The sequence below is a fragment of the Drosophila novamexicana genome, unplaced genomic scaffold (genome assembly GCF_003285875.2).
Source record: "Drosophila novamexicana strain 15010-1031.04,08,12 unplaced genomic scaffold, DnovRS2.1 tig00000008-arrow-pilon, whole genome shotgun sequence".
NCBI classification, from domain to species: domain Eukaryota; kingdom Metazoa; phylum Arthropoda; class Insecta; order Diptera; family Drosophilidae; genus Drosophila; species Drosophila novamexicana.
Genome location: NW_020824765.1, coordinates 2,107,248 through 2,133,507, shown reverse-complemented (window position 1 = coordinate 2,133,507; position 26,260 = coordinate 2,107,248). Strand labels below are relative to the sequence as shown.

Below are 26,260 nucleotides of genomic sequence, written 5' to 3'. Positions count from 1 at the left end.
ATTTAAAAATTACGCCTAATCATCTATTACTTTTAAGAAACCGTTGACATAAATAGTTATAGATAGAGCAGATATGATAAGTACAGGTGTTACAGTGAGTATCTCTAAGTACTTGGTTATTAAACTAACTTCTTAAATGGCTTTGTAAACACGAAGGGATCTATAGCTGCGCGTCGGCTTCCACCTCCAGCTCGACCTCTTCCAGCTGCAGCTGTTGCTGCTCCGAGGTATGCTCACGCTTTTTGTGCCAGCGCAGACTGGCGAACTGCGCAAAACGCTTGCCACAAGCTGTACACTTGTACTTCTTCACGGCCAGATGCAGTTCGGTGTGCTTCTTCAGGTTGCCATATGTGGTAAATGTCTTCCCGCACACTGTACACAAATGCTTGCGAATGTTCAGATGGGCGTTCATGTGGTCGGTGAAGCGGTTCTTCTCATAGAAGCCCTTGTCGCAGATGGGGCAATGGAAGGATGACTGATTGAGGTGCGTGCGCCGATGAATGTCGAAGAAGGACCACGTCTTGAACGACTTGCCGCACAGATCACAAATGTAGGGTCGCTCGCCGGTATGGGTGCGCATATGTATGGCCACCTCGGTGGAGGTGGCAAAGCGCTTATCGCACTGCTCGCAGGCGTACGGGAAGTCGTGTCTGTGGCGGCGTATATGTACGGTCAGATTGCACGGCATTTGAAAGCCCTTGCCGCACAGCGTGCAAATAAAGGGCTGTGTCCCGTCATGGCCAGCGCGGTGAACCTTGTACTGGTCGCAGGTCTTAACCAACTCTGCGCAGACATCACAGCGAAAGGGGCCCAGATTCGGTTCGAGAAACTGACCAAGCTTCGCATGTAGCAGCGGAACACTACTGGAGCCCGAGGCATTGGTAAGGATTTTCCGTTTCTGTGCTGAAAAATCCTTTCTTAGCTCGAACAGCGTCTTCTCCAGCTCTGCCGAAGTGTACGAGCATTGAAAAGTGGTGTTCAGCTCGTCCAGCATTTGGGCCAAAGCCTGACTACGATAGGCATTTGAGCGAAAGTCAGGATGATCCACGTCCCACAATGCCGGATAGTTGCGATAGATTTCCACGAACTGCAGCTGGTCGTCCTGCGTGACAAAACTTATGCTACTGGAATCAATAAACTTGGTCCTGTGATTCGTTTCCACCACGCCCTTTTTCTGAAACGAATCAATTAACGTTAATATTTTACATAAATATATATCATGTCGTTCACATTGCTCTCTACCTTGCTTATCTTATTGAAGATCTGATCCTGGAGTATCTTTTGCAGGAACTCTAGCTCATCGTAGCACCAAAGCTTTGGCAGATAGAGACCCTTGTGCTTGATCACCATGCGCAGTTCCTTGCGATAGCGAGTGCGCAATTTCTGCAACTCCTTGTAGCACTCCTCGCCAGTCATCTCATAGTTGAGCTCCTCCAGCAGCTCCGCTGAGATCTCCCGGTACAGTTCCTTCTTGCAGCAGTTGTTGTAGTCAAAGTGTTGCGGATTCCACAGACTTTCTTGGCGCCTAAACGCATCTATTATGCAACTGAGCACTTCACGATACTGCGCCGACTTTGTTGTCGATTCGCTATCCGTTTCACTTGATTTTTCACTCTCCGTCGACTCGCTCTGTGGAGGGGGGAATAAAGAATGCATACGGGTTAAAAGCTAGTTTTCAGAATAATGAAACTCACTTCCCCGATATGTAGCTTAGCATACGTTAACATTCTGGTATTAATATTATCGCAAGTCAAATCCCATTCAATCGCCAAGAGGCAGAACAACCGACCATATGAACTTGCGGGTACCAATTCCTACTGACTCTTACAGGAAATTCCTTTTCGATTAACAACTAAAACGAGAGCGATCAAATCCCGCAGTCACTCTGTCCAAACGCACGTCCTAACTCTTACACTTGAACAGGAAAAGGATAATGACAGCAGTCCAAGTAGTACAGACGTTGCAGGCTTTTTACCCGCACTTTTGTTTAAGCTACGGCAAGGGAAGAGTAGACCCGACTGCTTTTCGAAGTATTAGGCAGCCTGGAAAACTTGCTACTGGCGGATCTGGCTTATCCCTTTATCCCAGGCACCACAAAGAGCTTCCAAGTAAACTCTACCCCTTGAAAACCTTGAAGAAAACATTCTCATTGATGGGCTATTGGCTCACCTTTGCCTCCCTTTCGGCACGCTTGTGCTCGATGACGCCACGTAAGAAATGCATCTTCTCAAAGTACCACAGACGCGTTTTGTACTTGCCACCCAAGGAGTTGACTTTGCTGAGTTCGCGACGATAGCGTCCACGCAGCTCCTTGAGCACGGCAAAGATTTCGGCGCCGGTCAGTGGTATCTGAAAGACGGCCTGAAGTGGTGTGGCTAGCTCACTATAGACGCTGCGCTTGGCATTGTACTTGTAGTCCGGGTGCTTGGGATTCCAGAGTTTCTCGTTCCGCTCGTAGGCCACCAGCAGGGAGCACACGAATTCCCGATTGCGTTCCAGCTCGCGACGCGTGCGCTGCATGGAGAGTGGAGCGGCAAAGGAGGTCACCAGTTGTGATTACATAAGCTGCTATTGTTGATTCTGTTATTGTGTTTGCTCACCAGCTTCAAGTCAACGCTGCTCGCGACGCTGCTCGTCGGCGAGGTGGGCGGCATGGGTGTTGGCGGCGTGGCTGGCGGCGTCAGCTCCAGCATTCCAACGTTCTCCTCCATATGCTGGCGCTGCTGTTGCCCCTCTTCTGCGGTTTGTTTTTCCGCGTCGCGCAGCTTGCGCTGCATTGCCTGGCAAGAACAGAAAAGTTCGCATAAGTTAATAAATTGTGTATCTTACGGATACGCACGCACAAACAAATACACGCAGCCACATGATCGCCTCGGCGCTTCACGTGCACACAAAAAGGGAAAGTCCACTTGCCCCACCCCATGCCCCTCTCGCAAATATCAGCGGCTATTGGCCTTTGGAATTCTGCGCCGGAGTCGCCCTCGTCATCGACATGGCTTATCGCACATTCACAACTTTAACAACGTACCCTCATACATGGCATACATCTACACCTATATATATATATATATATATATGTATTTATATCTAGTATTGTTGTGGATTTCCAAAAGCTCAAGTTGCCTGCGAGTTGTCGTAACGCACACTCAGAACACACAATTAAATATACATGGGTTGATTTTGTTTACTGAATGAATTTTATGAATAATTCAAGGGAATATCGCGTGTGTCATACAATGCGGCGCTTCTTCCTATTTAGATCAGTTGAAGGGAATCGTTTATCATTTACGGATAACAATAGGAAGCAAGACAAGAGTTTTAGAGGGAGCAAATTGAAATCTTCAAGAAGCCGAAAATTAAATACTCTTTTAAATATTTATATGATCTTTATGAGAGAGTATACCGATTTAATGCGGATTGGAGGAAAGGTTTGCAGCATGGTAAAGCCCATAATTGGGGAATTTGGTCAATATATCTTGAAAAAAAACAATTTCCATACAAAAACTTATTTTGAACCGATTTTTAACAGACAGGCGGACATATACTTATCACCACATTCATATATATCTATAAATATATGTACTTTATGGAATCGGAGATTTCGTAGCATAATAGAATAATTCAAATTTCTCTAGCTAAGTTAGTAATCGAGAAGATACTATATACTCTATGCACAGACGCGGAATTTTTCCAGGTATGACGTCAGCCACCAAGGCAAGGTATTGGAAAATTCCAGTTACTGGCGTGGAAAACGCTTGCAGATTTTCGCAGACTTCATAATCAGTCAAATTAATGAATTAATAAAAAACTTGGGTAAATATTTGAAAAGATAATCACAAGCCTTTTCATCAAGTACTCATCAGAGTGTATAAATATTCATGTAAAGTTAAAAACATGCTTCTTAAACAAACTCCAGGCTTACATCCTTGAATCTCAAGATGTGTTTAGTTAGATCGCATACTTAACACTATTTCTACCAAGGTTTTGTGTACACCTATTTCCACCAAAAGATGTCTTTTGGAAAAGGAAACAGGAAAAGAATTTAGAGGATTATGCTACCACTAAATAAGTTTTATAACCAACTAATAAATTATCAAAAAGGGAAGTACATCGATATTTCACTTGATAGCTCGAGAAGGAATTTCATTACTTTTGAATGAAATTCGATCCTAATTTGCAGCTTGCATTCCCTAGCTCAAAGTATTTGAGATCGAATTGCACAAAAATTAAAGCAAGTATCTGACTTTACGGCTGGCATCAAGTCTGATAAACAGACAACCAATTCCTGGGTACTCTCTCAGACGGCAGCTGTTAAATTGTACTCTACGGCGCCAGCTGCCGCTACACAACTCCAATAAATTGTAAAGACCAGGTCGATGCATCTTGAAATTGCAAATCTGTCTGGCATACAAGTTCTTATTTACATACATGCAGTATTATCCGGATCTCACTTGTTATGCTGAGTAACATGAGCCCATTAGCTGTTGTATTTGTTGTTTTGTTTTTGTTTACCCTGCACTCATTGAAAATGGGCAAAGAGATGTATACAAGTTTTGTGCAAATGTATGCAACAGGCAGAACAATGCACCTCCAGCCCATTAAAAACAATATATATACATATGTATATTCTGGGTCAGGCCGACGAGATGAGTCTATCTAGCCATGTCCATAAGTCTGATCTTCCGTCCATCTGTATAAAAATTACAAATAATAGAAATATCTTTCCTCATTTCCACATCGATATATATCGATTTTATAAGAAGTCTTTAAATATGGCTCGGAGATCAAAAGAACTGGAACTTGGTTAAGCTTTTCAATAGGATCGGACTATAAGCACTGAAGTTATTCAAAAATTCAAATGTCACAATGTGGAACTCGAGACTTTGTAGCTGCAGCTGGGTACGGGGTATCTTCTAGTCGGCCACTGCCGACTAATGCACACTTGTTTTAATTTTCCTTGGGCCATAATCGCAAATTGAAGTTGTCGCCTGATTGTCTTGAATTAAGGCGACAAGTGCCACAATTGTTGACGCGCTTTTACATTCTCGCGTTGTTCGATTTTCAATAAATGTTGGCCCTTTCAGAGAATCAATCAAATAAATGTTTTTCTGCAGTTAATGAGCTTATAGATATAGAATTCACTTTATAAATCTTTTATGCAGTTAAGTTTCGAGCAAGAATTGTGTTTAGTTAAAGATAGCCCTATAATCCTGAAGCATTTGAAGCATTTTCATTATATAGCCCTTAATTTGAGGCCAATCAATGCAAAAGGTTAGACGAACGAAGCTCGACTGATTAATTATAGAAACCTTTCCCATTTAAGCCCGTCAATTTGACTCGCTGACAGCCAAGCCCTGACCTTTTCAATAGCAGCTAATGCTATTTCCAAGCTAATTGGACAGCTGAAGCATTGCAGAATTTAAGCTCAATCAAATATCATCAGGGCTCTGGCAATGCATTAAAATGCAAAAAAAGGTAAATAGATTCCCCAAACCAATATAAAGAGTCGACCACACCCCAAAACAACACGAACAAAACCAGTTCAAACCACCCAAAATTAAACGTAGCGAAACTTTGCAGCAATTAACTCAGAAGACGAACGATTGCCTGAGTGGAGAGTGTACCACTAGGAGATACCCTGAACCCAGCACCAAGCTACCGTTAGCTAAGTTCCTTGAACCCATACAGAAAACACACATTCATCTTCATCCCATAACTTCGTTGTCGATTGTCTTATTATATTTACCAAAAATGTCCTTAAAGGGAACGCCCCTACAAATTCGCTTTTTCAATTTTGGGGAGATTTGTGTATACTTTTCGAGAGCCAACATACTAAACTCTTAACAGCTCCGAGATATGCTGAAAATAACAGTATAATTATATCGATTCTTATCGATATTTTCATATTAACGGAAAAAGTAATCGATAATTGAAAAAGCAAACTCTGAGAAGGGACAGACACGGACATGATAAGCACAATTCAACTTTAATCAGTCGGAGATGCCTTCTGTTTGTCTGTTACATAGCTTTGAAGAAAACTATTATACCCTTACATACCCATTCCTAATGGGTTCGGAGTATACAGAATACATTCTTGCCGCCCTTAAAAGCCACAGAACGCTTTTGCACGTTGTCTGCCAGGTGGAAGCGAAAATATGAGTGCTAAGGGTGGGGTCTGTTGCATGCCACGTTTACCATGGCTAGACATGTGTGTGTGTGTGTATATTATATATATATGTACGTGTGTGTGTGTGTATACGAAGGTAGTTCCAGAAAATGGTTTAGCAGCTGTTTTTGTTGATTTCTGCAGCAGAGGCGCGCAATTTGTAGAGCGTGCCAAACAATGGCAACACTCGGGCGATGACGTTCGCGACGAGCTACGGTCCCAGTGCTTCGTAAGGGCCACGGGCCACTACAGATTGGGTTTGGTATTTTTTGTATACCCCTGCAGAGGGTATTATACTTTTGTCGTAAAACTTGCAACGCATAGAAGAAGACAGCTCCGACCTCATAAGGTATATATATTCTTGAACAGCATCTACAGCCTAGTGGATATAGCCATATGCAAGCTAGTCTCTCAGCTTTAAAGCTATCGTTATGAAATTTTGCAGAAGTTCCTCAGCTGAATCTGACCAGTATATCATATAGATTCTTGTACGAAAAACTTTTTTGTTTATTAAGATATCTTGACCAAACTCGGCATTTATTTGTTTTACTATGCGCCTCATATATTTGGAAAATCCTACCAACACCGGATAACTATATCATATAGCTGCCATAGGAACGATCGGTCGAAAGTTAAGTTGTTGTATGGAAAACTTTTTGTTTTTCAAGATATCTTAACCAGAAAAGGGTATTAAATCTTCGGCAGGCCTTTCTCATTTTTTTTTTTTTAAATTGGGTGTGGTATATGGCATGGCGTTGCCTAGTTAGGAGTGGGGGCTTGACCGCTGCCCACTATTGATGGGGCGTCTGCGTCATGGCGGCGTCTGTTTACTGAACACGCAATTCAAATAATTGATCCAGTTAACAAAATTGCATAAAAATTCAATAAAAAGCACTCACAACAACAAAAACAGCCGTCTGTTGAGAGACTCGAGCGAATTGAAACCCGATCGCAGACCCATTTATCGAGTTAGGTTTTCTGTTTTATGTTTATTTATATGCTCTCTAATGAAAAGGGGTCGAAACTTGTTAGAACTGTCTGGAGAGCAGAATAGGGCTGGCAATTGTTGGGCAGGCAGGGAGGGAGGTTATGATTCCACACGTTCGCCTCAAACTTTAAGACACGCAAGAATTATATGGAGCCATAAACAAGCCGTTGGATTGCATTTTTTAGATTTGTATACCTTTGCTAAATACTGAGTTTGTTATTAATCTACAACTGTTTGGCCTGACTGACTGATTGATTGCCCACGTGCTTGATTGTTGATAAAACGCACAGTTGAATTTATCAAATTTAGCTGTAATTAACTTACGTTAGCGCAAGCCAAGACGGGGCTTTGGACAAATCCACCCTCAACTGTGGAAAATAGGTGGAAAACGCTTGCATGAAACTCTTTTACTTGTCTTTAAGAATATTTTATTGCTATACATTCTCAAATCTCACACGAGACTTGAAGCTCAAGCATGTATAGATAGATGGAATATAGGAATGTCTTAAGATTGATTAAAGAAAACCGCGCAAAACCGGATAATACCCGCTACTGTAAGATAATAGAAATTAATTAATTAATTAACATAAATACTTTTGAGCAATGACAGCTATAAACAAAATTTATCCCCTTAGTGGAGAGAGAGAAAGCATAATGTGGAAGAAAATTGGTTAATATTTGGAAAATTCCTAGAAGAGCAGAAAACATTGACTTCTGCGATTCAATTGAATCGCGTTATATTGCAGGCAACAAATCCAAAGCCAAAGCCCAAGCCATTTAGTTATATAACACTTTGACTAGAAATGTCTGCTGATAAGAGTCATCCGGATCGCGCCATGCGGCCATATCAATATCATGCATGGTGTCCAAATGGACTCCAGAGCAGCTGCGTCATCGTTTCGACCTCGGGCCGTGTATTGTTTTTAACAGTAGCCGCTATGATGGAGCCTCTGTTGATGTTTTCATGTCGCTGCTCAATTAAAAATGATTGTTTATTGCATTTGCCACCAGCTGACGATGACACAAAATATGCGGGTAACGCAATCAATTCCTTTGATGATGACGACTCGATGTCCAGTTTATGGGCCAGCTGCTGGCCCACAAATTAATCAAATGGCATTTCACATTGGCTGCATGGCCAATTGTTAATTATCAGATGGAAAAGCGCCGCCCCAGCCCAGAGGCAACAGAGACGACCCTCCAGTCGAAACCAAGTGGGCGTGGCAATTAGAACGCGCTCGCTAAGCGGAATCCGTGAAAATAGTTGCGAGGTGTTGTGGGAGGTTGGCCTTGTCTTTTATGTCTGCATGTGTTATGGCCGAGTGCAAATAAAAGATTCATGGTAATGCCATTAATACACGTTTAATGCCATTATAAAACATTGGCCTGAATACAGACACGATGTCAATGCATTAAAAAGTTTAAGACTTTGATTATTTTATTTAAAAGCTGAACGTTTGCTTCAGTTTGATTGATTAAATGCAGACTTAAAAAGATTTGTTACTCAAATAGCAACGAAATTTGATAGAAAAAGTGCTTGGAATTAAAATGAAAATGATTATTATTTGTATAATAATTATGATAATTATTATATCTACGTTCTTTGCCTGTGATACGAACCCGGAAATTACAATTTTATTATTTAAATGCATATTCATTTGCAGAATGAAAAACTAGTTGCCCCATCTTGTGGCACGCAGCACTCGGGCGCTCATTTGTATGCTACATAAACAAAATAGGGAAACGTGCCATAAAAAAAAATTAAATATATGTTCATATGATAATCGCAAACAAACAGCGTAAAAGGCCAAAAGACATGCAAGAGCCGAGCAAAACTAAAAAGGGTCAATAGACGGACTACAAAATACCCTGAAAATTGCCAAACACGCAACTGCAGAATTATATAACTAAAAAATGCGAGCTACGAAAATTTGTACATTTATTATTCATATACTTGCAAACGATTTAAGTTTTCCCCTGATATACCCTATACGCGCCATTTGTACAGGGAACATTTTTAAGGTAAGGTCTTGAGACACGTGCACACAACACCTTGTCTATTACGTGCCATCGATCCAGAGGCTACCTGGGCCGATAGCACAGCACTTGCACGACTCGAGTCAAAATCAGAGATAATACGCTAAGTATTCGATGCAATCAATTTCTGCCAGCGGCTGGTCCCCTAATGCGGCGTATTAACTTCTTTTTGCCGCAGACGAGTCGCAAACTAAAACTAAGTATAAGCAAATAATTTCGTCAGTCAGTCAGTCACAAGGCGGCCGTAATTTAATTAGACTGATTATAAAGCCGAGACGATAAATCAGCTGATCGATCAGGGCCCCGAGACAGGTGTGGGTGGAATCGGGCCCAAGACCAGCGGCTATCAAAAAAGCAAAGGGAAATCAACTGAAGGCTTGCTAAATAAATGTTTAATTAAACATGCTAATTATTTAATAAGTGCAGCTGATAAAAACTGAGTTATTTGTTTAGCTTTTATTCAATTTTTGTACAATAACCATTAGCGTGCACATAAAACGATAGATTCGAACATGAAAAACAAGTAATAATTCTTTTATTTTTAAGATTGCTCGACTGACAAACACCCTGCAGAAAACTGTAATACAATAACTTACTAAGCATATTATAATGTAAATTTGAATTGTAAGTCTCATCCAAAAAACGGTAAGAGCTGAATTTCTAGTGTGCGAAAGTTATCTTATGTGATGGAAAGTGTTGGGAAACGATTGTTTGGTATTTTTTTGTTTATCATTCGATCGGATTCAAACTCACTTTCAAAGATCTTTCACAGTTCTTCGAGGGTACGAATTTCACTGATTTTGGCAAGTGCGAAAGCTCTAGACTGCAATATTTGATCCAAATGTTAAAAGGATATAGACTATATTATCATAGGAATTAAAAGTGCTTTCGGTTTCGCAGATCCAGCTCTAATCTATAGCGTCTCTCAAAAATGGGCTATCATATTACGATTTCCACACTTCAATGCTTCAGTCGGCCAATGATTTATGCGTTCCAATCGAAACGTTGCGATAGGTTTTATGACAAGTGCTCTAAAAATACCAATTTACTGGTGTTTAAATGTACATTAAAACCTCCTTAGGCCCATGGGGGAACTGGGCAGCCCGTTCGCCTTATCTTTTGAGCTGTTTCAATAACTGACAAACATCGACAAAAATCGAAATTGTTTTATTACCCACGACGTGCCCTGCTATCGCCGAAAAGTGCTGGCTAGAAGATTCGCTATTGATTGAAATGGGATTGTATGGTGTCGTATGATCTGGGATTTTGATCTCAAGTGCATCAAATCACGTCATTGTTCGAGATGTTTGTTCTATTATTATAGATCGATAATTTGAAGAGCGATGCGCATTGGAGATATCAGAAAACAATACTTTCTTAAGTATTTAAAGAAAAAACAATCAGGTGCATGTTGTGAAATTACCTATGGAGGTATTTGAAGATAATTCATAGATAACGAAGCATATAAAACGAAACGAATTAGCAGAATATTACTGAAACTTTCGAAGATAATAAGCCATATATTTAGGATTTATTGCATCGACACTATATCAAAGGTTGAATACATATATGTATATACTTAGTATTGTCTCAGTCGAAGGCCCTACAGAAGATAGTTCTTATATATTATTATAATAATAATAATAAATAAATTTAATTGATGTCAGTTTACAGCGATCTGGTCCCACTGTGCATAGTGTATATAATGTCGCCTAATCGAAGCATAGATAATTTGCCTGGTTGTTTACTTTCTCGGTTTATAGATAATAGAAACGTCAACGTTAAGCGGGCAACTGTGCCCCCAGACTTGCCCGTATTGATAAAAAAAAAAAAATCAAATAAAATAGAATAAAATAAAATAAAAGAAAAGAGCCCCGATGAAAGAGTACTATTACTCGTAATTGCATAGACACATTTTGTGTGTAGCCTGTCTGGAACAGTATCAACATTTGTATTTCTGTTCCGTTCTGTTATTCCGTCGATTCTATTCTCTGATATCGACATTGGATTCGAGCTGGGAGCGGGGGGGGCTAAGCGATAGACTGGGAATGTATAAAAATAGCAACAGTTCCATAGGCATAGCTACGATATATGACGGCAATCCCATATTATATGTTACATACGTGCCCGCATATAAATATGCATTCATTTTTCCAATAAAGACAGACAATGCAATATACACAATGTATATTGAATAAAAAGATACAAGTGAAAACATGTGAAAATAATTCACTTCCATGTCGTGGTCTTTAAATAAAACAAATTATTTGTGAATTTTACAAGCTAACCCCACTTGACTGCAGTTTTCCAGTCCTCAACGAAATTCACTTTTGGCACAAAAATTAAACGCGCATTAAATTGAATATTTATACTGCCGCACTTATTTACAGAAAGAAACAAAATCGTAAACTTTTTGGATGACATGTGTATATACAATATACAAAATATATATTCGTCCACATAAACACTATTTATGCCAGACACATGTCCAAAATTCGGGTCGCATGTGCTATAATAAACTTATTCATGTCCATTCAATTATGACATAATGAAACACTTGAAGAAATGGAACGAATATACCCGATTGCTGCGAGTTGACGAAGTGCGCGGGCCTAATATGCGAGGCGCGAGTTATTATGCACTTCAAAACGGGACTGCTCCAGTCGGGAGTAGTCAACTGCAAGATACCCTGCACCCAATATAGGAAATGCACGATTAACTTCGCTATTGAAAGACTATACTTTTAGTTTATGTAAATAATCAAGATCGAAGTTTCTGGGATCGTATCTATAAAAACGGCTAAAGCGAATCAACTTGTCATATTGATCAAAAATATATATAATGTAAACAATTGCAAATCTAACTAAACGTTTTCTGATTTTTCACATCCTACTCGCACATACATAAATATATCAGATCGTTTTGCAATATAATTAGAAGCAAAAATTATTATTTAATTAATTAGCAAACTTTTACCTAAGATTTAAAGGCCATATATTTACGTATACATATATATTGCAATTTAATTGCATTTAGAAAATCAGTTCATATTTTGCTGGAACCATTTTTTGTAATTGAATCTCATTCAATTGCAATTTAGTTTAATTACTAGTGACAAGATGTATATATATGGATATATATATATATATATATATATATATATATATATAGATAAAAAACAGTTCGTTTTTATACTCAAGCATAGAAAGAAACTTCCAAATCGCCGGCTTTTTCCACGTTTCTGTTGTATTTATTTTGTTAGCACATAAATTATTATGTGTTCGCTTTGAAAAATAAAAGTTTGTTTTTGTTGCTGTTGCGTTTGCCTTTTCCGTTGTCGTTGCTTTTGTTGCTCTTGGCGTCAAAAATATATATTTCATTTCCACAAAAAATTTGTCGAAACCAAAACAAGTGAAAATCCAAAGAAAATCAAAAAAAAAAAAAAACTGCGCCGCGCAGCCTGCAAGTAAAAATAGCGATACCCTCGTGAAGATGATGATGAACTGTCTGCACCCCCCCCCCCCCCCCCCCCCCCCTCCACTGTCACTACCTGGCCATAGCTACCCCAAGTTGAATATCGGGATAAACGGGTAAACGGGGACATAAAAAATACGTAATGAACGCGACAAGACCCAATCTCGACTATGCTATACCCTATCTTATTTTAAACTTTAATTCCAAATAAATGTAACTAAAAGTTGTCATAGTTTTACTCTTAAATATTAAATAAGTTACTAATATTGCAAAACACATATAATTATTTCGATCCCAAACTTTGTGAAGATTAACGTTTTATAGCTCAATGTCAGGCTCATCAGCTGAGTACCAGCAGAGCATACCCCATTTGTTGCATGGATACAGGGTATCCAAGAAATGCGACACAGTTTTGAGTATTTTGCGTCTGCTGCTGCCGCCATTGCCGCTAATGCGCCGTTATTTTGAAGGTCGTGCGGCCGCTGTCGGGCCTATTAAAAAAAAAAAAGGCCAAAACAACGGAAACCCCTTTTTCGCCTTGCGGAATCGCATAAAAAAGGGAAAACACGTTGACAACGGCAACTAAATGAAGGTAGGGACAAAGCAGGGCCAAGAATCGGCGATTAACTTACCACGCGCCGCGTCTCATAACGGGGCGGTGCGACGCCAGTGTGGCCGCCTCTGGAGACCGCCTCGAACAGCGTGGGTGTGGCCGTGTGCTCGACTGAAGAGACCGCCTCGTGCAACATTTCGAACGGATGTAGCTGGTGCAGTCGCGACGGACTGTTCCCGTCACTCGAAATGTCAGCCGATGGTGGGGGCGAGGGTGGCAATGGATTTTCCATAACATAAACGAAGTCCAGGTCGGCTGGTGTCGACGTTGCTGTTGTTGTTGTTGTTGTTTTTGGGTTCGTGTTGCCAAGCTGGAATAACGTTGCATTGTTGTTGCTTGTCTTTGGCAGCCCCTGGGCCTGCACCATGTTAACCAGGTCTAGGCCCAGGTCCAGGCCCATGTCTAAGAGCCCCGCGCCCTGCGCCTCGCTCCAATTCGGTTTCTTTGCGCGTTTGTCCATGCGCGTATTTGTTGTGGCCATTGCAGTTGTCAGAGCTGGAGTTGTGTCCATTTGTTCCCGATGCATGTCCCTTATCATTAAGTTGAAGTCTGTTTGCGTTGTTTGTTCGATTTTCTCATCGGCGCCCTCGTAGCGCCGGCGCATGTCCTGCATGTGCTGGCCGCGTATGTGATCGATGAAAACCGATAGCTGCAGGCAAATCGCCGGGCAGAAAGCACAATTGAAGCCAAAGCATTGTACGTCCGGCGAGCTGGTTATCTCTCCGCACTTGTGAAAGTATGCGTAATCCTCGAGCTGCCAGTGGAATGACTGCGGCGCCAGTGTTTCAGCCTCAACTGCTGGCTGCAGCGATAATATTGAGTTTGTTATTTCCAGCGCCATCGCACATCAATTCTTGTTGAATCGTTGCCCGTTGCCCGGAACGCACACACTCCTTAAACGGCACGCACTCTCTTCTAATCGCAATGTTCCTTATTTATTATTTAATTATTATTGGTCCGTTGCGCGCCCACGACAACATAACAACCGAACGACGAGCGCAAAGAGCAATGCTACGCGGAGACCTCTTATTTCGAGTGCGTTGCAAACAGCCGGCAAGCGACAACTGTTGTTGTGTTCGAATGTTCTCTGCTTATAAGAATGTCGAAATCATGATCCGCTACGCACAAAAGGTTGAGCAGTGCGCAGCTCCGTTATGCGGCGCTCTCTGAGAACGTCAAATACAAGTGTGACGTCATTCGGCCGAAAGATTTTGAATGAAATTCTGTAGTACTGTTAAAGTCAGCTAAATTTATCTTATGTTTAAAACTTAATTTTTATTAACAACCACGCTGCGACGTCCACTTTTATTTGAATAGTATTTTGTAGGTTTAAATTTTAATAACTATGCAAGCGCAACTATAAGCTCATCGCATTTATTTGGCTTTATGTGCAAAATAAAGAGAGTAAAACACGCAGCTTTTAAATGCATTTGATCAAAAATCTACCAAATTCATTCCTGCTTGCTTCCAGTTACTAAGTAATTATTTTATTATTTAAAAAAAATTATGGTAAATGGGAGAGCTGAAATTCAACAATCTTTCACGAAGCCCACAAAAAATGTTTTACATATGTTTTCTGTGTGTGTGTGAAATGTAGATTTCGTGCTTTTGGTAAAGTAACTTAAAATACTTTTCATAGTTTAATGTTGTGTTTATAATTATGTATTTACTGAATATTTTTAGCTTAAGTTAATATTTCCGCATCCTCCACCTCGCCCTTTATCTCGGCAGCTGCATCCGTCGCCCGAATCGTATCTGGCAATATGCATTCCTCCGTCTGCGAGAGGACCTGGTTGACGATGAACAGATTACGATTAGATCCGGCCTCTTTGCTCGCACTGGCGGGTGCTGCCGACGCAGGCGAAGATGCCCCTTTTGTTCCCAGTACAGGCACGCCATTCACCACGCCGACGGGCGTCGCTATGTCTCTTGATAAATTTGCGGGCGCCACGTGCGTTGAGCTCTTTGTGGAACGTGCATAGGTCTTCTGCGCTGGAGATGGGTTAAACGGATTAATGGTGCCAGACCCCACTCTCTTCGCGACGCTTGCAGCTTCAACTGGTGTATCCGCCGAGCTAGCTCCGACAACCTGAAAGTAACAATAATAAGTAAGAATTGTGAATTTTATCTTAACAGACAATAGCGCTCGCTCTTATCGGGAGTCACCGAGAATCCCCGAACCTTGCACCGAGCTGACATTTCATATAGATTTTCTAATATTTTAAAAGGTTCCCTAAATTATTAGCAAAATATGCTCCCCTCGTAGCCCTATCTTGTTTTTCTCACAGCGAGAAATAGATAGAATAGAATAACAAATCAGTTTTTCATTACCCGCAAAGTTTTAAAGAGTTAATTTGTCGCTTGCCCTTGAATTAACAGCTCGAAAAGTTCGCTAAAAGCGACATAACAGTACCGAATAATCGAATATGTACATTGAAATATCGATTGGCCGATAGCTGCGTGCATTTCAAACGAATTCGTTTGCCATACCTAACAGCCTGCTGTTATCGGATTTGAACTCACATTTTAGCGTCCAACTGTGCATATAATCAATGAGATTAGTTTGCACAGAAACAGAAAGACAGATGGGTTTATCAAGTGTATATATAGATTATGCGGTCAGCGATGTCATCAAATAATAATACCCTCAGCAAGAGTATAAACTGGAATTGCCAGCAAACTTACCTTGCTGTTGGCTCCAGCCGGCATCATTAGGACCCGCGTGCGTTGCTGTTGGGTGACGGTTGCAGCTGGAGTTCCTATTCCTGACGCCGCTGTCAGAGAGCCCCTGGCGGTTGATCCACGTGGCGTGCTGCTCGCTGCTGGAGCACGCACTGGCGTTGAGCCTAACGTTAACTTGGGCGTTTTGTACTGATAACCAATGATGTTCTTGTCCTTATCGTAAATGGGCCGACTGGTGGCGGGTGGCTTGTAACTTGGCGCTGATTCCGCCTGCCGCACACTACCGGCTGCAACTGGTGGAGAGTTTACCCCTGCCGCTGGCGAAGCATGACTTGTATTCAATGCCTTAGCCAGCACCGAGTTACTAGTGCTGGCTGGTGTGGAGGTGGGCGTTGATGCAGCAGCCTTGACAACGGCGCGAATTTGTGGCATGGGCGGAGAAATGGTATTGGTGATGGCATTTATATAATATACATAGTTCTCCAGAAGCTTGGTGCCCACATCCACATCAATCGGTAGCAGTGTGCTTGTTCTAACAATACTCTCTATGACCTGCTTCCGCTCCGACACGGTCATTGAAGTAGCTCGCCTGGCCAGACTCTGCAGCACTATATCGAAGAGCTGAACGCGTGTCTGCAGCTCCACGCGCAGCTTGTCGGTGGGGCAAATGGGCGGCAGCTGCAGCATTCCCGGAACCAGGCTGGCCACAGATTGTGAGCTTGCCACTGATGTGCCAGGGGTAGCTGCAGCAGCATTTGGCAAATTCACTTTTTTTGTTAAGTTACTGTTACGCGGCTGCTGCTGCTTGGGCAGCGGATCAATGTTGCTCGTACTTGGCGGCGCAGTGGGTACGTGCGTAGCTGCGGGCGCAGTGGATGTTGCTATGGAAGCTGTCGTCAATGTCGCCGTTGTTTGGATTGCACCGGGTAACGCATCCTTGGCCGCCAGCTGCTCGAGCTTGGCTCGTACCTTTTGCGGTATATTCTTGTCCTGCTTCGAGATGATCTTTGTCGAGATAACCATGTACTGTGGCAGCTCCAGCACCGGCACCTCCACTTTCGAGTGCAGCCTCGTCGGATCAATGGCCTGCATCGGCCCGTCCAGGTTTGGACAGCAAAAATCAAGACCCACGTGGCCGTAGGAGCGCTGATAGCGTGACGGATACAAAAACGAAAACATTTTCGTGGTACCAAACGTGTGCTGATCACTTAAGCTGTTAGCGGAAGGAATTGTGCTGCTGGTGGCGTTGCTGCTGATGGTCGTGCTGCTAGCGGTGGTGCTGCTGATGGCGGTGCTCCTGCTGCAGTTCGTGGTGGTGGGCACATTAATATCTGCATGCGTTGTCGGCGCCATCGAAATAAGCGTTGGAGCCGCCGCACAGGTGTTTACGGAGCAGGAAATGTTGGCAGCAACTTGTGATAGAGTTGGAACGGGTACATCAACCTCCATATGCACCGTTCCCTCTGGAGGCAAGATCTGTTGCTGCTCTTCCACTTCTACTTGCTCCGCTTTTACTTCCAGAACTGGCAGCGGCACTGGCAAGGGCATGGACCTTACAACCGGGGCCTTGGGCAGTTGCGTTTGTGCAACCGGCTGGGCCCTAGTTATAACTGGCTCTGCTTCCTTCGCCGGTGGAATTGTAGCAGTTTCGGAAATAGGAGCTATAGCTGTTGGCGGCTCCACTGGCTGTGCTTGATTTGGTTCTGGAGGTGGCTCTATTTCTTGCAGACCCAAAACCCAGTTTTTAATCACGTTCCGATTCAGACGCACGCGCAGTTTTCGCGTTTTCTGCGGTAATGGCTGTGGAGCTAGTTGCAGCTCTTTGGGTTTCTGCACTGGCTTTTCCGATGTTATTGGAGGTGCTGGTGCTTTAGTAATCGTTTCTGGTACAGGCACCGCTTTTTCACTGCCAGTATCAGTGACAGTGGAAGCAGCCGTAATCCGTACTGGGAACGCAATTGATGTGTCCGGTATGACTGGCAGCTCCTTCGGACGCTTAGCATTCGCTACCTCCGTAACGGGCTTAGCTGGGAGCTTGCGTTTACGCGATGGCGGAGCTAGCGCCAGCTTAGGGATCTCAGGCTGAGGCTGAGGCTGAGGCTGCGGCGCCTGAGGCTCAGCAACGGCGAGTTTGAGACTCTTGCGGGATTGACGTTGCGGCTTTGGCGGCAGCTGCCCGACCAGTTGCGGCAATGTCAGCTGCTGTTGCTCGTTGGAGGCATTGCGCTGTTGTGTAGGCGTAATCGTTGGCGTGGCAGTCGTGGAGCGTATTTGACTGCAGGCGCGTGTTACCGGTGTCGAAGTCTTTGAGTTCGTCAGCGATAACTTTGTCATGCGGGAAGAGCGCTTTGTACGCTCATTGGACGAGTCGCGGGAGTCCGACGTGGGATTCGTTGCTAAAGGAATAGGCGGTTGTTCCACTGCTGTTACCAACGATTCCTTTGACTTGGATTTTCCAAACGATTTGTTTGCGACTTTTCGCAATTCCATTTTGTTAACGGGCTTCGCATCAGACAGTTTTTCTGTAGCTGCAGACACCCCCATTTCCTTATCCTCGAGGCTAGGGCTGGCTGCAGGTGCTGCAAGTACTGCTTCCAACTTTTTCGCTTGCGCCTGTGGAAAGGATTTTCTGGTGGTGATAGTGTTAAGGACCGCTGCTGCTGGCTGTGCTGCCTGTTTAGTTTCCAATTTTTCACTAGTTTCCACCATTGACATGGGTTTCTTGATAGCCTCAATGGGAGCTGCTGTTTTCCCTGCTTTTCGTGGCAAGGATATTTTGGCAGGTAGGGACGCTCGCTTGTCTGTTGTGCTTACGCCGGCCTCCGATTTACGGGTTTTTGATTTTTTGCCAGAGTCGAAAGGTGCCAAGGTCTTTTCGGAAACACTTGCAGGTTCTTTCGTCGCATCAACCATCTTTGAGGGTGTATTCATTAACATCATCTTCCTTACAGTTTCGGCTTGAGTTAACGTCTTTTTGGGCGGTGAACTCACCAGCTTGTTGGCGTCAGGCACCAATGAGACGGAGATGTTTATACCACTGACAGGAGTTGATGGTGTTTCCACCTTCTTGAAGGGTTCCGTTGTACTTGTTATTGCAGTTTTGGTAATTATTACCGAGTTGTCTATCGTCATTGAGTCATCGCCGCTTAGCAACGTTGACAAACTCGATTTCACAGGCGGCGTCTTGTTCACTTCTTTCTTCCTGCTGAGCTTTGTTGCCGTTTGACCCAAAACCACGCCTTGCATAGCTTCTTTTGCCAACAATTTTTTGGCATCTGTTGCAAGTAACATAGGTTTCCTAGCCTCGTCTCGTAGCTCCTCTATAGCTTTGTGTAACGAAGATGGCTCCATGTCACTAGCCTTGGCCTGATGCTCCACGGTTGAGCTCGCGAGCTTCCGGCGCTTCTGTGTAGGCTGCACATCAGTCTGCAGAGGCTTTCCTAGTCGTCGCAGCACTAGAAAGATGCATTTACTGTACTTCAGGGGCAACACTTTGGCAGCTCTCGAATCCTTACCTGCTTTACCAGTAGACAACTCCCTTTTAGGTGGAGCTGGCGGTGCCATAGCGGTGATGTTACTAGCTCCCTTGCCTGCGTGCGATTCCTTTGCCTGCAGCATTTTCTTGCGTTTGGCGGCTGCTAAAAGAGAAAAAGGGATTACGAGAGAAGAAGTTAAATATTAGAAAACGAGCTGCAACGGTAAAAAGAAATCAAGTAAATATTATATTCTAGTAATAGCTATTAACCGTCTGGCTGGGAGGCATCCATTTCGCGGTTTTTGAGCTTTCGATTGGAGCTCACGGAATCGGTGCACCTCTCTTCGTCGTCGCCGGCATCGTCAACATTTTCCGTGACACCTGTTGTTTCCGTCGGACATGAATTATCATTATCATTATCCCCATTTGGCTGCTCCTCTGAATGATGTTGACCGTCGTCAGAAGCATCCTTCTCCGGTTTCGGACTTTTGTGAGAATGTTCCATATTATTTTGCTGTTCATTCTTTTCAGCAGCTTTGTTTTCCGTTTGCTGTTGTTCCTTAGCAGTTTCCATCTCATTTTGCGGTTTATCCTCGTCAGCAGCTTTTTCCTCCTTTTGCGGCTTTTCATTCGCTGTCTCCGACTGAGTTTGCTCACAATCAACATCGTGGTCAGCAGACTCCTGCTCCGGACACAGCTCCTTGTCAGCATTCTCCGTTGAAATTGTCTGCTGGTCACTAAGAGGCACTTCGCTCCCAGTTGAAGTATCGTCTGCAGCCTTGTCGATTTTCTGGATTGCTGCAGTCTGTGTTGGGCCTATTTCAGGTTCAATTGAGTCACCATCGGGGTTAACTTCACCTTGTCCGCTGGGTAGATCCGTCAAATTCTGTCCCGGCCCACTTTGAGTTAAGTGCTCAGCCGCATCGCCTGTCATATCGGTTTGAGCGTGCACTGTGTATGGGTCAGCAACGTTATCTACAGCTTGATCAAGTGAATCTGCATTAACAGCCGAATCTCCTCGATTGTCAAGTGGATTGTCCACAGAAACTTGCTCCAAGGCGATGTCTTCAGGTTGCTGATCCGAAGACGAGTTCAGAATTTCATCGCCTTCCTGTACGTTTTCAAGTTTCTGGCTAAAATTAATTTTAGAGCGTGGCATCACTTTCCTCAATAAAATACGCAGCTTACGGCGTGAACTAACTGAAGAGCATGTGCTGGGTGTGCTTGGAAATGGTGTGCTGGAATTATTGGTCATCTTTGGCGTAACTGAATTAGCGGGCGCTGGTTCAGTTTCAACAATGTTTGTTTGATTGTTAATATTTTTGGCCGCCCTGCGCTTCTGCTTTGCAAATCTGGGTGCAGGTTTCTCTATGTGTTCATCAGCATTTGATTCCTGAATGTCACTGCTGGTTTTATCAAATTCCGACTGAGCACTTGCGTCTGCTTTAAGTGGCGTTGCTGGTTCACTAACGATTTCAGGCGGATCGTTTTTAGTTTTCTTGATTGCTTCCTTCTGCCCTTTCTTTGGCAGTTCCTTGACTGTGCTCTCGCTTGAGGCTGGTTCTGTGTCTGCTGTGGTTTTGTTTTGATCTTTAGCTGGGCGTTCTGCGGACTTCGGTTCCCTTGATCTAACGCGTCTCCCTTTTAATGGAACTGGAGTTGCAACTCTTGAACGAGTGGATCGGCCATGACTTTCAATTGATTCCCCTTCCCATTCTTTTGCCTCCTGTATAAGATCTCTCACTTCTCGAGTTAATCCTCCACGAAGTTTCCCTTTCGCTGTCTCCTCTAAGGTGTTAACAACGTCGAAAGCGACTGCTTCTTCTGTATCCTTTTGTCCTTCAGGGATTGCTTCGTCTTTATTTCCCACGACAGGAGGATTTTCTGGAATAATTGGTTGGTCCTCGCTACAAGTTGACTTAAACTTATCATTGAGGTCCATTGTTGTGGGTAGTTCGAGCACTGAAACAGATTCAGCTTCAACGGCTGTTGCCAATTGAGCACCTGCAGATGAATTAAAAACTGTGTCCACCGTCGAACTGATTTCATTATCAGTTCCCTTTGTGTTATTAACCTCACTCTCAGATGCTGATGATACACTTTGAAGCCCAGCCGTCGTTGAGGAATCCTCATTATTCACTTCTTCGATGGATTCTGGTCCCAAAGCCGTCGGATTATGTAAAGATTCTAAATGTGACACATCCTTTTCCATCTGTTTTGATGGCGATTTTTCTATCTTTGACCTTTGCTTTAACCTGCGAGATTTTCTTTCTTTTGGTGTATTATCAATATCATTGAGTTGAGGAACTCTTGCCGTCGATTCTTTCGGCTTTTTGTGAGTTTTATCAATTGCTTCCGATTTCTCGTTTTCAGTAGTTTCAGACGTTGACGGTTTTGAGCTGCGAAGTGGCCTGTCGTTTAAGGATTCCTCTTGCTTTGGTACCTCGTGTTTGGATTTTCGAGTTTTTCTTTCTATATTAATCTCAACATTTGATTTTTGGGGTGTTTTTGTGGCTAACAAGTCGCCGACAGATTTGTCCTTTTTATCTTTACGGTGTCCTTTCGATGTTACAGACGCATCACTGCTCGCTGGTGACTTTTCTAAGAGCCTTGGGCTATTGCGATGCGGTGTTCCGGTGTTTACTACCGAGTTATTGTCGCATCTAAGCAAGCGCTTACTGCTACGACTCTCGCGACCTGTCGATATTACGGGAGACATATTTCCTGGACAAGGACTAGCCTTGGCCAATGCAGAGCGTCGCGTTTTCATTGTGCTTTCCGGGTTATCCGACTTATTCGCTTTTGAATGGTTTTTTTGAGCTTGGATATTTGTAATGGGATTTATCATTAGAAGTTTTTCACTTGAACCATTATCCATTTCCTCGTCAGTTTGTTGCATATCAACCTTAGTAGTTACTTCTTCAGGCATGTCTATTTTAGCTATCAAAGTTTCTTTACTTTCTTCAGATTTTTCAGTCTCCTTGTCCCTTTCAGATAAATTATCTATATTCGTGTCCAACGATTTGTCAGGCAAAGTCTGTTCAGATGGTTCATCTATTTTTGCAGGTTCTTCCCCTGTTATTTGTTCATCCACATTCCCATCGGATGTTTCAATATCCTTCATTCTATCTCTAGATACCTCAATATCGAGAGTTCCTTGAGAAGACATTTCGTCCAGGGCTGGCAGCTCCGTTCTTTCTTGGTCAGCTGTATCCCGCATATTAATTTCTCTATCTTCAGTATCTGCCATTTCAGAATCTTTTGCATCCATATTTACAATTTCACTTGCATTTTTAAAAGCACGTTCTTGATTGACACCGTCTTCCCCTTCGCATTGCCCAGCACTCCCTTGCGCCTGGCTCTGACTAACACTGTTTTCCTCAAGGCACTTTCCAGCACTGATCAGACGTGGGCTCTTATAAATTTCTAGTTCCGTATCCGTCAGTCTCTTCCCAACGGCTAGCTTCCTGTGAATGTTATCCTTTGCTTTAATTTCCCGGAATGCTCCGCACGCGCTCTTGATGGAATCGTTTAAACTGTCTTGAAGCTTAAACAACGCTGTGTCCTCAGGGTCTAAATAAGTTATCGTCTTATTTGCTTCTGCTTCATCGGTTGGAGCTTCAAGAGAGTCTGCATCCGCCAGCTTTCTTAACGCAGCGGATAGAGGGCGTAACTCTTCTTGCGGTTGTGCCCTTTTCGACTTTTCAGGAGTTTTATACGCCGATTCGTCGGTTGTTAAATTCAAGTTAATGTCTTCGTCTACCTTGACAGTTTTATTTTCATTTTCTGACGGAACTACACTAGGTTGCTCAGTCAGATTCTCCGAGACAGCATCATTTGCTTCTGTCTTACTAATGTTTCGTTTCTTCCTCGGTCTCCCACGCTTGCGCTTTATTTTTTCTGGCTTTGTGGGAGCTTCTTTTCTTATTTCACTCTCATTTTTCGTTTCTTGCTCTCTTGTTTCAGCGTTACTTATTGTTGGCAGCGACAGCGGCACGCAATTGTTCTGTTCCTCTGTGGTGGCGGCCCTGGTCTTTGCCTGCTTACGACGCCCACGCTTCGGAAAGGCGCTGTCGCTTTTAGCCCGACGCAGCTCGGTTTTCTTCGGTGCAATCTTATCTAAATTCTCGCTAGAGTATGTCAGCTTGCGAACGTGACTTTTGGAGGAAGATAAGCCAATTGTTGGGATCACTAGTTTAGGGATAGATGTGCTGCGCGGCTTGGAAGCGGAACGTTTTTCGAACTCCTTTGAGCGCTCTACATCAATGTTAATGATTTGCTCGGCGAGACTGAGGCTTAAGCGCTCTAAGGTTTCGTACGTTAAATTAACATCTACGTAATCGGCGCGAGACGTTTTTTCTGACTCGTTGCAGCTTTTCCGTCGGCCTGTGCTGCTGGAGGGGCCGTCAAACTGCTGCTCAGCTGCAAAGATTAAATCGAAATAAGTGATAAATGTGAAATACGCTAAAATGAAAAGGAATTAGGAAAAACTTACCCTTTGCCACCGCTTGATCAACGGAATCATTAACCTGATCGTTATCTGTTTGCGCTGTAGTCGTAGACTGTTTTTCATGGGAACGCGATTTCTTAGCATTAGCTGTGTATTTATGTTTAGAGGGTGGCGATTCGGCACTACTTAGATTATTTAAATACAATTGTAGTCGCTCATTATCGCCGCATGGCATGTGCTGCTGCTTCTGCTGCTGCAGGCTCTCGTCTTCGGAAACAACAGGTGTCACAGTGTCTACACGGTTTGTTTTACGCACATTATAAATATAATCAGAGGGTTGGCAGTATCAACTAGTAGTTTAACGCTGACTTACCCGCCAATGATGTGGCCGTGCTGCTATCCGTCGATATATCAATAACCTGCTTAGAGCCCTCGCCATCGTCATCTGAATCGCCATAGCCGTAAAAATCCGATTCATATTCATAAGACGAATCGCTGTCCGAGTCATCTGAGAAGTCCTGCAAATCTGCAGACCAAAAACACATAAATTTAATTTAAAGCTGAGCTTAACAGAGTATCGAAATATTATTTTATGATCAACAATCACGATCAATGCGTTTTGCGTGTCAAAAAATAAAGTAAGTGAAACAAGTATGTCGTACAGCCATAAGTTTGTTCTTTATATAATTGGCTAATTATAGGATAGTTTAAAAAATTTAATTAATAAAGGAATAAACGAATCTCTAACCCATATGTATAATATACAGAATCTTTGGCTATAAACGACAGACTTGATAAAGTGCTTTAATTTCAAAATATATTTTTAAAAGCAGAGCGCCAATCGACAGATAGTTTGAAGAGGTTTACTTACGCAGTGGATCCTCTTTTGGCTCGTGTCTAGGCGGCTTCAGGGTCGGTTTCTTAGCTTTTATAATGGTTATAGCTTTCTTCTTGTTGGGCAGCAGATGAGTATTGGATGAGGTACTGCTGCTGCTGCTGCCGTTGGGCCTGTTGCCAGGCTTGCTCCGTGGCTTTAAGTGCTCAGACAAATGGGGTTTGTTTGCCTGCAGCTTATAGTCAGCACTCTTCGACTTGCCAATTGTGCTGCCAGTGCTTCTGTGCAAGCCGTCACTAAGTGACTTCTTTGCTGCCACAAAGTCAACCGCCTTTGACTGCGACTTGTGTGTTTGGCCCATCAGCGCATCACCTTGAGTAAAAAAGGAACGATAAGCCATGAACTCTTGTGTGTGCTACTTATAACGCATTACATACCCAAATCATCTATGGAATCGTAAGATTCTAAGCGATCGCGCCTATTGTTCCTGAATTGGCTGCTTTGTCGATTATACAACGCATCCAGTGCATCGTTGGAGTCGCTCGATGAGGAACTTAATCGACGCCGAAATCTTCCCTTTGCATTTGTGCCACCTGCTTACAAACATACACACACGCGCGCCCAAAATAAGCATGAAGAAGATTTTTTACTTTATTGGCATATACATATACTTACTTTCAGCGAGCAGCTCGTCGTCAAGAAACTTGCCGTCAAATAGTTTTTGAAAAATATCCGGATCTATTGACGAGGAACCGCTCGAGTCCGATGAAATGCGTCGGCGTTGCGGCAAACGCATCAACGCTTGATTCGATGCGCGTCCTTCGCTGCTTGTTTTGATGCCTGCATGAAATATAATTGAAAAATCGGCAGCAAGCGCACATTGCAAATAGAACACTCACCTGGCAGCACCAAATCTTTGTACTCATCAAGATATTCTATTTCTATATCTTCCATATTATTAAATAGTTTTGTCTGTATATATCTTTTCTGTTCTTTTTTTTGCACTATTGCGTTTGCATTTACACTTTAAATATATGTTTGTCACTTTCGGCTTGTAGCATGAATTTGCGCACCATAGCAACGGTGCAGCAAAATCGGACGCTGTTCATGCAAAGCGAGTTTTAATTTACAAACACATCGCGCAATATTACATTAAATATTGAATACATTATCAATCGCAAAAAGTGCTCGAGGACCGCACATGAAAAATATAATGAATATGCAGCCTTTGTTATCGATAATGATGGAACAATTCGATAGTTCGCATACAGCTAAAAATCGATAAGAATCAATTGAATTAAAAATCGCGCAATATTCATTCGTACTGGACATTTAATAAACATTGCATTATGAATAATATCAACTCCATTTCTAAATAAAACTGTTGGATTTTACAAAAAATTCCCGGTAATTTCTCCAAAACTCTACGTAAATAATGTATTAATAACAACTCTCAACCCAACCGAAAGACTGTTGAAATCTTCATTCAAAATATAGCTATACCATTTTTTTTTAAGGAATCATCATTTGCTAAGACCAT

The 26,260-nt window shown here is 42.8% G+C and overlaps 2 protein-coding genes across 5 annotated transcripts; both read right to left on the bottom strand.

Annotated features, from left to right (window-relative positions):
• Nucleotides 1–88: 88 nt before the first annotated feature.
• LOC115761691 (zinc finger protein 829) lies at nucleotides 89–14,462 on the bottom strand. Of its 2 annotated transcripts, XM_030703557.1 has the most exons (5): nucleotides 13,298–14,462; nucleotides 2,601–2,780; nucleotides 2,170–2,514; nucleotides 1,243–1,629; nucleotides 89–1,174 (listed from the first exon to the last, which is right to left on the bottom strand). In XM_030703557.1, exons 1-5 carry the CDS (start codon nucleotides 14,117–14,119, stop codon nucleotides 161–163), a joined length of 2,748 nt encoding a protein of 915 aa, XP_030559417.1. In that variant the 5' UTR covers nucleotides 14,120–14,462; the 3' UTR covers nucleotides 89–160. The 2 variants fall into 2 exon arrangements, with proteins under 2 accessions (XP_030559417.1, XP_030559425.1); XM_030703565.1 differs by lacking the exons at nucleotides 2,170–2,514; nucleotides 2,601–2,780; nucleotides 13,298–14,462 and adding an exon at nucleotides 1,695–2,138.
• A 316-nt stretch (nucleotides 14,463–14,778) lies between these two features.
• Nucleotides 14,779–25,899, bottom strand: LOC115757923 (titin). 3 transcript variants are annotated; one of them, XM_030698391.1, is made up of 10 exons: nucleotides 25,620–25,899; nucleotides 25,396–25,560; nucleotides 25,158–25,313; nucleotides 24,757–25,092; nucleotides 24,259–24,411; nucleotides 23,931–24,179; nucleotides 19,706–23,857; nucleotides 19,476–19,598; nucleotides 15,964–19,415; nucleotides 14,779–15,367 (listed from the first exon to the last, which is right to left on the bottom strand). In XM_030698391.1, exons 1-10 carry the CDS (start codon nucleotides 25,672–25,674, stop codon nucleotides 14,963–14,965), a joined length of 9,246 nt encoding a protein of 3,081 aa, XP_030554251.1. In that variant the 5' UTR covers nucleotides 25,675–25,899; the 3' UTR covers nucleotides 14,779–14,962. The 3 variants fall into 3 exon arrangements, with proteins under 3 accessions (XP_030554251.1, XP_030554258.1, XP_030554266.1); XM_030698398.1 differs by having other exon boundaries at nucleotides 19,476–19,595; XM_030698406.1 differs by lacking the exons at nucleotides 19,706–23,857; nucleotides 23,931–24,179.
• Between the last annotated feature and the right edge of the window lie 361 nt (nucleotides 25,900–26,260).